The 12,283-nt window shown below is 43.1% G+C and overlaps 1 protein-coding gene across 1 annotated transcript; it reads left to right on the forward strand.

The window, feature by feature from the left end:
* The first annotated feature begins 930 nt into the window (after nucleotides 1-930).
* Nucleotides 931-11,801, forward strand: usp46 (ubiquitin specific peptidase 46). Its single transcript, XM_010731003.3, has 9 exons — nucleotides 931-1,319; nucleotides 3,686-3,766; nucleotides 4,070-4,283; nucleotides 7,051-7,289; nucleotides 7,746-7,822; nucleotides 7,936-8,019; nucleotides 8,106-8,303; nucleotides 9,143-9,221; nucleotides 9,310-11,801. The coding sequence occupies exons 1-9, from the start codon at nucleotides 1,284-1,286 to the stop codon at nucleotides 9,409-9,411; spliced, it is 1,110 nt and encodes a 369-aa protein (XP_010729305.3). The 5' UTR covers nucleotides 931-1,283; the 3' UTR covers nucleotides 9,412-11,801.
* The last annotated feature ends 482 nt before the right edge of the window (nucleotides 11,802-12,283 follow it).

The raw sequence follows: 12,283 nt of genomic DNA on the forward strand, positions 1-12,283 counted from the left end.
AGTTGTTGTGAAGCTCAGTGTGTGCAGTCCTGCCTCTTTCGCCTTTACAAATGGGAAAAGATGTGGAACATCTGTGGACCTGAGGTATGCTGAATGAATAGCACCCACCTGTCAATCAAAGTGACCATGCTGTTAATTATGCATAACTTTAAACCTTAATATAATCTGAACAGGGGAGTTCTGTAAAAATTCACCCTCAGTACAGTTGTCATGAACAGAGAAATTATCTATAGTGACCAAAACTGTTTTTTGTACCAGGCTGTAAACATGTTTATTTCTGCTGTGAAGTTGGACATTTGAACATGAGGACTTATGGAGACTGACTCACTTTTGGAGCCAGACTCAAGTGGACGTTAGAGGAACTGCAGTTTTTTAACTGCACTTCCACACAGACGTTGTTGTTGTTGTTGTTGTTGTTGTTGTTGTTGTGCCCTACATATTTTTGAAGACACTAATAAAGTAGAATTCAAGGTTCCCGAAAATTTCTAAGCAAGATTATGAGATGCTGATTTTATCTAATGTTCAAACCTCTCTAATTATTTAATCGGAAATGATACAAAACAGAATCATATACCAGATAATAAAAAGGGAAGTTTTACTGTTTACCTGTGTGTTGTGTGATTGTGAATTTAATATATTTTAATTGTGGACATTTGATTGGATCATGTGAAGACCTTCACTTTTCAGTATGACATAAATATCAATAAATATATCATTCAATTTCATTTATTCATAAAGACTACAAAATCTCTCGTCTCAGATATGAACTACAACTCCCTCACACCATTGCGCCAAACACTTGTTGCTGATTGGTTGCAGCTCACCTAAGCCTCATCACTCACGCCTGTGATTGGCCTTCCAGTCCCGTCAATCAAACAGGAGTAAATCTGAGCCAATCAGCGCCGGAGTTCTCCTCTCCTGTGGGGGGGCGGGGCTTACCTCGCTTCCTCACGCATCACGCTTGTTTCCTGGTCGTTGCTAACAACCTGCTGCCTGCAACTTCGTCGCTCCGCCGCGCACTCATGCGTTGACGGTTTCCAGCTGTGCAGTTTTTTGGGGGGGATGTGTGCGGGGATGACGCCGTGTCGACGCTGAGCGCAGGCGGACTCTGAGCTCCGGGCCGGCCGCATGCTGCTCCGTGTCTGTCCGCTTTCTGACGCTTGGGGTTTGCAGTCTGGCCTCCAGCCGCGGCTGCGAATTAAACTTCGTTTCTCAGCGTCGCCTTGCTCTGAAATCATGTTTATTTTATAAAGCATGGCGGTGAGGGGGACACTGTGAACTAAATGACTGTCAGAAACATCGCCTCCATTTGTAATATGGTGAGTATCTCGCTGCTTGACGTGTGTGTTGCTGTCGATTTGCCTGCAGCCACTGTGTGTTTGGACCTGGTGTGTAATGATGTGCTCCCTCCTCCCTCCCTCGCACCCAGACACCCAGTGCAGGGGGGGTGCAGATCCGGGATGCACAGTGATTTTAGCGTGGCTGTGCAGTGGATCAGGTCTGCAGCCCCTCACATCAGCTGCAGCGTTGACACTGTGTGTTGCAGCCTGGCTACGTGTAATTTGTGCATGTGAATGAAGCCGCTTGTTGTGATTGCATAACCTGCTGCTGCTGCTGCTGGATGCATCCTGGTAGCAGAGACACTGCTGGCCTGCATTGCTGACAATGAGTTACTCCACTGTGTCCCATGCAGAGCATCTTACAGACCTGCTGGTGAAGATAGACCTCCTAAACAAGTGTTACAGGCAGCACTGCTGCTCTGATAGGTGCACAGTGGTTGTCATTAGGTGGTAAAGTGCCCCTGAGGTTGAAATAAAACATTATTTATGAACATTTTTCCAATTATGGCTGCACCATAGATTTATTTTTGATTATGCAGCCGATTATCTCTTGTTTAATCAGTGGTATTGTTCATAAAATGTAAGGAAATGGTGAAAAATCTAAAAGTCTTTGACCTCCAGTCCAAAAAACCCAAAGACGTTCAGTTTAAATATCATAAAAATGATTGCATTTGAGATTTGAGAACCTAAAACCAACAAATAATAGCAATAATAAGTGTATTTATATAGCACCTTTTTAAAAGCAGAGCACGAACAGGATGTTCTGGTGGCAAAATAACAACAGAGAGCCGGACGCTGACGCCAAACAAAGCAGGAACAAATTAAGATTTAAGCACACGGTACGGGGAAGGCAATCAAAGATAAGGACTGTGCGAGCAGAATACATTTAAAAAACACGACTGTATTAAAAAAAAAAAATGCTTGGAAAACGCTCATCAAATCATTGTAGTTTTCCAGAGCCTGAGATATTCACTTTACTGTCACAGAAAACTGGAAGCTGGAGCCAGCAAGTTTATCATTTTTGCTTTAAAAAAAATCTTTCAAACCAATCAGTCATTTATCAAAACAGTTATTGATTAATATCCTGTTGATAAACTAATCAATTTATCTTTGCAACCCCAGCGTCCAACATTGATATGTCACAATACAGCAAATGTATGCAAAATTACAGTAAACTGTATTAAACGTAAATCATCTTGTTGCCAGAAGCAAAATAAGAAAACAGATAAACACTTTAATAAACTGCACTCATACTCACATCGTACAAGACATCATAACAATTTTTTTACATCTATTATTTACAGGATGTTGGTCAAAGATCTTCAAAGTAAAAGCACATAAATAAATGTGATACAAAAGGCTTAAAAGGTTTCCAACTGCAAACTGTAGTAATAATAGATGAGGTGACAGTCTGCTGTGATGACTCTGGTCTGTCACACCTGTCACAGGTCAGGTTCTCCTCACGTGCATTGTTTGAGACGATCAAAGATGGTCTTATTTCCTTTTAAATAAATGATGCCACTGCCTGCTTCTTCTATAACGAGGACCTTGAATGTCAAAATGTGGCATCAGGTGTCAGCGGAGGGAGGTTGCATGGATGTTCCAGCTTTCTCTCACAAACGTTTCATGTAGATTTTTTCATGGACTTCCAGGTGTATCTGCGATATTTTAGTGGAATAAAGTGAAATGTTTGCCACAAGAACAGAATCAGTTTTTGTGTGTACAGTACACGGACTTGTCTGCATATGCGCCGCTGCATCTCGGACTGGAAGCGGTAGATGGGACAAAGAGGTATTCACTGGCTGCTTTGACAGAGAGAAATGACAGTCATTGAAAGTCAAAGCCTTCCCCAAACTAAACTGTCTTCTGTGTTCGCTCAACAAAGCTGCGGTTCATTTGGGGGAAAAGCTTTGAGCTCTTGACAAGTGAAAAGACTCTGACGAGAGAAAAGTGGTCTGTCTCAGCAATCGGGTGCAAAACACTCCTGACTTTTGACATGGATCTACCTATTTAGACCATTTTCTACTTTGACAGGAAGTTTTCTTTTGGCTGGAAAATCGCTGGAGATGAGCTACGACATTATATGAAGAACATGATACTTTGACATCTGGCAGGAAGGATCAATTATGTTGTATTAAAGCGAAGCCTCAAATTCAGGTTTAAAGCCTCGTTAGCCGGCTGCTCCTCCATGACTATACAATGTTTCCATAATGCATTTGGCTATATGTACATAGACTATTAGGCTTCAAGGCTAAAATATGAGCAAACTGTGTTACATGAGATGATGTAAAGAAGTAAAAATAACATTTGCATGTCTCCTGTGTTGTCTCTGGTCTCTCTTTCAGGGCACCAATGCCTCTGCTCTGGAGAAAGACATCGGCCCGGAGCAATTTCCAATCAATGAACACTACTTTGGATTGGTCAATGTGAGTATTACTAAATCCTCTCGTGCATTAACAAAGGACATTGCCAAAAAGAAAAAAAACACACTGGCGTCATTTTTCAAAACAAACCGCTGTGAGTCATGTCCTCTACTGGACAGACTGTTTGTGAGTCTGTTGGGCAATACGGGGACGTTCTGTTTTCTTTATATCCAATTCACATAAACACTCGATGCAACGTTTGCCAGCAACTGAGCACCTGAATTTTTCCACCAGTTCATTCATCAGATCATGTTTAATTTAACCCCTTTTCGTCTTCATCTTTGTCCGTCTCTCTCCCTCCCTCAGTTTGGAAACACATGTTACTGTAACTCAGTGCTCCAGGCGCTCTACTTCTGCCGGCCCTTCCGGGAGAACGTGCTGGCTTACAAGGCCCAGCAGAAGAAGAAGGAAAACCTGCTCACATGCCTGGCTGACCTCTTCCACTCCATCGCCACACAGAAGAAGAAAGTGGGCGTCATCCCGCCCAAGAAGTTCATATCCCGCCTACGGAAAGAGAACGGTGAGAGCTCACACGCGAGACAGGAGAACGCTGAATAGATGGAGTACTGAATCATGACTCGAGACAAAATATTTTGTTTACAGGGACGACTGTGAGAAGTACAGCACGCAGTTTGCACAGATGTTTTTGGGCCTTTTGTCTACACCAAATTACACTCATGTGGCAGTAATAAATAGGCATTAGATTAATTCATTTAAATGAACCTGGGGCAGCACAGAGCAGCAGCTTTAAGAGATGACGCAAACTAAACAACATGTGCGAAGTATAATCAAATTTAAAATGAGATAAAATCAGTAAGAAATGTTTTTGTTCCCTTCATCTCTACAGAGAGCTTACATGCACTGTCGTGTTTCTACAGTAGCCCAGAACAGACAAACCAAACACTGGCTCTAGATACTGTGGAGTTCTTTGTGTTTTTCGTGCTGAGTACGTGAGATAAACAAAGCCAGAATACAACAGGTAGAGTGTCAATCCATCTTGATAGTCTCAGTTTCTATGACATTTCAGTTTTGGAGAGGTTTGACCGGTCCGATTGGCTTCCACTATGTGATGTCAGCTTTCCAAAAGTTGAATCTGGCTCAACTTTTCCACTGCAGGTCGCTGCGTTATTTCCAGGCACCCCCTGCGGCGACCCTCAAAGCTGCAGCCAAAACACAGTAACCACACTCAAATGAATGGAACGAACTTTCTTTTTCTTTTTTTGCCGCAGCGCCAGATTTGGTCTGAATACGGTCTTGGGTTTATTAGTTCCAGCGTCCTGATATTATGCATGCAGCCTCACTGATATGAATTCCTGGAACACGTGAATGGAACCGAGCCACCGTTAATTTATGAGTTACACGTGCGCTTTTCTTGCTCTTGCAACTAAAACGTCCTTGAACGTGACTCATAATTATAAAATAGCCTTCTCTGTTTGTAGCCACTGAGTTCACGCTCCGCTCCACGTACATGTTCACAAACAGTGCGAGGTTTTGTGGTTTTGTGGTTGTGTCCCCGCAGCACTGTTTGCTTTTAATGTAGTCTGAATATTTGAGGTGAAGGGCAGGTGCATGTCGGGGGTAAGGTCATTCAGAGAAGTAGAGCTGACAGAGAGGCTGACTGTTCTCCGGCTGTCCATATTGAGGAAGCTCTTTATGTGAATGAACAATGCGATCTCTGTTGGGACCCAGCTTTGGTCAGCTGCCTCCTCTCTGGTCGCTCTTTCTGCCCCCCCCCCCCCCCCCCCCCCCCCCCCCCCCCCCCCCCCCCCCCCCCCCCCCCCCCCCCCCACTACTACTGCCACCACCCACCACCGCTCAACACCGCCCACCCCCACACAGTTCCCCACGTCTCAGTTTTCACTTTTCACATAATGATCTGTCAAAACAGAAGCGTGTGTATGGATGTTGGTATTTTTCAGCGCAGCCTGCTGATTTTTTATTTACTCTCAGTAGTAAGTTCATTCTCATTGGGCAAAAAGCACAGGTGTAACTAATCACAGTAATGATGCCTCTGTTCAGTCGTTACTGTGATTAATTACACCTGTGTTTGACAAGTCCACGCGTCCTCAGGGACAGAGGTCGATCCGCATCGACTCCCCTCTCTACTGATTTCATGTAGAACACTACAAAACACTACAGCAATCATTAAAGGATGACTACCATGAATATGAGACTATAAAATAAAACGTATTTCCTTTAATCGAGTATTTAGACTCTTAGTGACCAATGAACGTTTTGTTACTTCATGTATGCACGATAGATAGAAGGAGAGCTTTGGAGAAATAATATTGTCAGTTTTGATTCAAAGATAGACGACAAGCTCTGAACTGAGTCAGCCTGGATTATGCTCATTTTAATCTAAAATAGGTTTGATGAGGTGTAATTTGCTCCATGGGAACATGCAGGACAGCCTCGCTATTGATAGTTTACCAACTGAGGTGCACATAAACAGGATAGACGAAGCTTCAAACCGCCCGCACACCGTTAGAAAAAAAACACGTTCGCTCTCAATCCATGTGAATCCATTAAAAATATTAAACAGTTCACTGATGAGTGTGACAGATATTTTTATTTCTGGTGCTAAATGTGTCTCATTACAGGTTTATTTAGTGAGGTAGTTTCTGTTTTTTATCTTCTTGGGGAAAAAAATATTTTTGGACATGATGACCTGGTTTCCATCGAACAGCGACAATATGCTGACATGAATTAGTAGGACCATAACAGTTGTTACCAATGATGCTAATTAAGGTCTCGATCCATTCAGGTCAGACAGAGTCTGCTGCACTAAATGGAACAGCACCTTAATTAGTATCATTTGAAACACGTGTGTTGACCCGACTGGTTCATGTCATCGTGAAAAAACATGTTTAATCAGCTGAGACGCTAAGAAGTTACCAACATAAATGAGATATAACGTGTTATTTAGTGATCTTTAGGGCTGCTGCTGGGTGGGCTCTGTCACCGTTCAGCAGTGCTGGGCTTGTTGTTTCCAGTCTTTGTGCTATGAACCTTCTCGTCCAGCTCTCAGCCATAAAGCAGATAAGCATATTTCCCAAAAATGCTGAACTTTCTCTTTTTAAAGTAACTATGATTCAGGACGTATATTTTTATACACACACCTGCTCAGCTGTATTAATAGCTTTAGGCTTACGTGTGCTTGCTTGTTAATATTGAACACAGTACGGGCAGATAATCGTCATTAAATGTCTGGAATCAACTGTAACATCCCCGTCGTTTCCCGTCTACGAGTTCCCCTCCCTTTACGTCGTCTCCGCCTCTCCTTCCAGATCTGTTCGACAACTACATGCAACAGGACGCCCACGAATTCCTCAACTACCTGCTGAACACGGTGGCCGACATCCTGCAAGAGGAGAAGAAGCAGGAGAAGCAGAACGGACGCCTCAAGAACAACGGCACCGCCGTCACCACGGAGACCGAGATGGAGAACAAGACCGAGCCCACATGGGTTCACGATATCTTCCAAGGCACACTGACCAATGAGACACGCTGCCTCAACTGTGAAACGGTGTGTGTGTGTGTGTGGCTCTGCTCCCAGTAGAGGGGTAGTAAATTTTTATGTCCCAGTGTCACCCCGAATAAAAGATCTCTCCTGAGTGAGTCTCAAAAAGGGATTAGTCTTTTGGAGAGGTATGAAACAAAACAAAAAAAGATTGAGTGTACACACCCGGTGGGCTCCGGGCCACCCACTTTACGTCAGGGCTGTCGGAGGCTTTGTCCTTACGATTTTTGAGGGTGACGAGTAGGAAGGGTTGCCCTGAACAACCCCTGTAAACACCACAGCGCTGCACTGCGCAGACACAAAAGCTACTCAGTGTAATAAGCATTTCAAAGACTGGCCGTGCGTGTATAGGTGTGGGCGGTCGGGTGGGCGCTCTGTGGCAGCTCAGTGGGCTTTTCCTCACTGACTCAGTGGAAGAAAAATGACGAGTTTGGTCACCTCATGTCTCGTCCTCTTTCACAGGTGAGCAGCAAAGATGAAGATTTTCTGGATCTTTCTGTGGATGTGGAGCAGAACACATCAATAACACACTGTCTCAGGTACTATCAGTTTATTATACATTCAGTCACAGCCAAAAAGGCTCACGGCAGAACGTATTTGGTGTGAGCAAGATTGAATAATCAGGCCTCCTGTGGCACGCTCTCCCCTCCAGGGACTTCAGTAACACAGAGACTTTGTGCAGCGAATACAAATACTACTGTGAGACATGCTGCAGCAAGCAGGAAGCACAGAAGCGGTGAGTAAAGCGCTGAGTTTTAATACCACGATGCGATGTTTGCCCATGTCTTCGCCTTTCTCTGAGCATGTGTGCTTTCTGTGCAGGATGCGTGTGAAGAAGCTTCCCATGATCCTGGCGTTACACCTGAAGAGGTTTAAGTACATGGAGCAGCTGCACCGCTACACCAAGCTCTCCTATCGAGTGGTTTTCCCCCTAGAACTCCGTCTGTTCAACACGTCCGGGGACGCAGTTAACCTGGATCGCATGTACGATCTCGTGGCTGTGGTGGTTCACTGCGGCAGGTAAAATACGCCGCTCCAAACATAAGTGCGGTCACACTCGAATATGTATTGTAGTGACATTTTGGGAAATATGCTTGCGGCTCAAATCCAACGGGCACAGCTGCGACAGTTCCAGCTGATGATTGTCTGTTATAGACAATCATTGCGATTCAACCAGAAGAGCTGCATTTCATAAGCGGCTCGCTGCTCTGCTTCGTAAAGAATATCAAATCTGTTTTTATCAAACGTCGCAACTAGCCACGTCAAAGCAGCACAGAGCAGATCGAGCTGGACAGAAACGATGTAGAGAATCCGGTCGACACCCTGTGCAAACTTCAGATTGTAAAAACAGGCAAACTATGCAGCCTACTTGCTCATGGTAGAAGCACATAAACTGAAAAATGACCAAAATCTGAGCAGGTTAACATACTGTGGTCTGGTAGGAAATGAAGCCACATGGCAAACACACAAACAGTGTTGCATCTGTTACGTCACAAAGCCGTGCTTTGGGGGGTTAGATAAGAAGGTCAATACCACTCTCACTCTCACGTCTGTACTGTAAAGTCCTCAAGGCGCTTCTTTCTGGATGTTTGACCTTCGCTGTGCAGAATGGCGTATGCGACACTAGAAATCTTTTCTTGCGTTTGTCTCCTGAAAGGAGGAAAATGTCTCTGTGCTCAGCTTAAATCTGAAAGCATGCCTTTTAAATGTCACATATTGATGATTAAACTGCTGTTTACAGTGATGATTTGTCTGGTACAGATGAGCAGGAAGCTCAGACGGATGTAGCACAGTGTGGGAGTTTTGAGATTGCACTGAGCGTACAAAAGAGAATTACTGTTTGTCTCTTGTTTCCTCAGCGGTCCCAATAGAGGTCATTACATCACCATAGTAAAGAGTCACGGCTTCTGGCTGCTGTTTGATGATGACATTGTGGAGGTGCGTCACACTCTGTCTCAGCCTTGACTCATCTGTTTGTATGTTTGTTCTCTCAGTATATCGCATCTTAACTTGTGCTGTTGTGCAGAAAATCGACGCCCAGGCCATCGAGGAGTTTTACGGGCTTACCTCAGACATCTCCAAGAACTCTGAGTCGGGATATATCCTCTTCTACCAGTCAAGGGAGTGACTGGAGCTGGATCAGTGACACACAAGAAGACTGAATATGATTTTTATTTTTTTTTCTAAACCTTAAGCTGAACCCAGAAACTCCTGCCATCTTCATCCCATCCTGCTCCCATTCTCCATGTCAGGCCTCTCTGACGTTATGTGCCAATCCTCTGTCCTAACCTGTGCTACACCCCCCTCTCTCTCTCTTTCTCTCTGTGTACTTTGCTTCTTGCCTTTTAGTCACCTGCATCTGGACTGCACTTTAAAACAAAAGCAAAAATGTTCAACAAAAAAGGAGTCTGCGCTCGATGTGGACGAGTTGGAGAAGCCTGCAGAGGTGATTCTCTACCAGGAAGGCGGTTGAAGGTGCACATACACACCGTTGTCAGAAATTGTACTATATCATTTATATGTATATAAGGTCTATTTCCATGATGTGTCATCCCCTCCCTCATACTTTCTCCCCATTACTGTCCAGTCCTTTGATATGTTCTTGTCCCTGGTGGATGCATGAGAAGTGAGTGAAGTTGGAGACGAACACTGTATAATAGAGAGGTTTCATGTGTTTCCGGTGGTTTTGAAGCAATATCTGAGCATTAATTCGCAAACAGACATCACAAGATGAAAACTACCTAAACTATAATTGTAACTGTTGACCGTGTAGAGGTTTTGTCCCATAGAGAAACACTCTGTGAGCTGCTGTCTGTCCGCTCATGTCAGTATAAGCAGACGCTCAAACACTTAATCCAGCTGAGCCAAGCGCTCCGACACTACATATGAAAGGAAATCCTGCTGGGTCTCCATTCAAATCAGCCTCTTCTTTTTTATTCTGATAGAAACCCCCTATTTATTAAACGTAACATATTTATTATAGTTATTTGTAATGCAGGCTGTTAGATAATGAAGGTGTGTCTGTGTGTGTGTGTAATATGGCTCTTTTTAGAGCTCTGTATGTTTTAAAACTCTGTGTGAAGGAAATGGTGTATGTGATACACAACTTTATAGGATGGAAAAAATAATTGGTTTCGTTTTGTGGTTTGCATGAGACAGATTAACACGATGCAAGTGAGGCCCAACCTTTTTCGACTGACATGAAGAATATAATCGTGCAATAAGAGGCGAAGTTGTCCGATTCCCAGTGAGACTAATATAAAAAGTTTATTTAAATGTTAGTTAGTACACGTGTTTCTTAGCGGCTGATCTTTTCCCAGTGCTGTGTCTGTGATCTCAAAGTAAACGCCCCTCTCCTTCACCACTGTGTAACGCGCACTACCTGCTGGGATTTTAACCTTCTTTCAAACGTTTTGTTGAGCTACAGCTCTTCTTTTTTTCCTTTGGTTTGTCTCTGACTTTGATCAATTTTGTGTGTGTCATACGTAGCACATTGGAGGTAAAAATTCAAGCTTCAATGTTAACTCATACGACATCCTTACTGTATATGTACTGTAGGTGTTTTTCTCTTCGGGCCCAGGGTTTGTGTGGCCGTGCCCTGTAGAATAGTGCGACTTGTTTTTTCACGTAAAGACATTCCTTTTTCCTGCACATCAGAGGAATCTCAAATGCATCTCATTTATAAATAAGAGGTAGGAATAGGATTGATTTTTTAGCTTTGTGTCTGTCTGTTCAGGAGAGGCAGGATTTAAAGTGAAAACGGTCAAAAGTCTCGAACGCACTCGTTTCTGTCGTCTCTTCCATTTTAGTCTGTTACTGGGTTACGTCACGAGGAATACGTGCCAAACTGAAGTCAATGCTGACTCTTGCAACAGTCTTCAACAGAACATTATTTTCTTTGTAAAGATACAACTTGTACATATATATTATGTAGAAAAAGAAAACACTTCTGGAAATAGGATAATATTTTTTTAAAGTGAAGATCTTTAAAATGTAAAGACACTCATGGCAAAGGTTTTAAGCATCACCCTGACCATCGATGAAACCCTGTTAAAAAATACTGTTATTTTACAATCACTCGATTAAATAATCAGTCACGTTTGTGCAGAAGTCACCATCTGCCATGTTGTTATACTTTCACTGGGTTGAACTGAGCCAGGATAGAAAACAGTAGCAGGATTAGACCCAGGCGACAGGAAAAAGACTCTTAACGCGATCTTCCATTAACACTTATGCACTCGCCCTCACTGAGACGCTCAGTCGTTGCACTTGGTCTTATATCTTACTGTGATAGTGTTCTACATTGGAGAGCTCAGGTGCAGAGAGTCCTGCACCAGGTGGGATCTGATTGAGCTTGTGGGAGGGAAAGAGGAGATGAACCAGAATCTCCATTTGGCTGTAAACTGAAAGTGCACTTTATTAGTGATGAGCTTCGATGCTTTAATATGAAGAACCACAGTTTAACGCACTCATTTTGAGTTTTTTTTTCTTCTGTTCAATAAAATGACTATCATCTAACTTAATGGAGTGTTTGTGTTTATTCCCTTCCTGTCGCACCTGTTATAAATATCCCATCTGCCTCAGCTGCGCTTAGTGTTGAGTGCTTATTGGCTGATGTTGGCCTGCTAAGACAGCAACACTATGATGAGCATTGTAAATGTTATACCTGCTTTTCAGTAGCATGTCAGCAATGTCGCTGTGAGTTTAGCATGCTGACTTGAGTGGCATGTTGGGTCCACGGCAAACATACAAATGAAACATTATATAATAAATATTAATTGCATTAATTTGGAGAAAAACGATCTCAAAACTTACATTCATATATAAAGCCCATTAAGATATATTCATAAAAGATCTAGATAGAACAAACAAAAAAACTAGACTTGATGCTATTTTCTACTTTTCAACAGTTCAGAGGCAAATATTGTACATTTTACTCACTTAACACCTTTACTCCAGACGTTTTTACATACCAACGTCTAATATGATACAGTGTTTTA

This window comes from Larimichthys crocea, chromosome XVII (genome assembly GCF_000972845.2).
Source record: "Larimichthys crocea isolate SSNF chromosome XVII, L_crocea_2.0, whole genome shotgun sequence".
Classification (NCBI taxonomy): domain Eukaryota; kingdom Metazoa; phylum Chordata; class Actinopteri; family Sciaenidae; genus Larimichthys; species Larimichthys crocea.

Excerpts from the sequence above, each read along its gene's own strand:
- usp46 (XM_010731003.3), top strand. The coding sequence starts at position 1,284 with ATGACTGTCAGAAACATCGCCTCCATTTGTAATATG. Across the intron at positions 1,320-3,685 it reads TCGCCTCCATTTGTAATATG|GGCACCAATGCCTCTGCTCT; the intron begins GTGAGTATCTCG and ends TCTCTCTTTCAG. Across the intron at positions 4,284-7,050 it reads CCGCCTACGGAAAGAGAACG|ATCTGTTCGACAACTACATG; the intron begins GTGAGAGCTCAC and ends CTCTCCTTCCAG.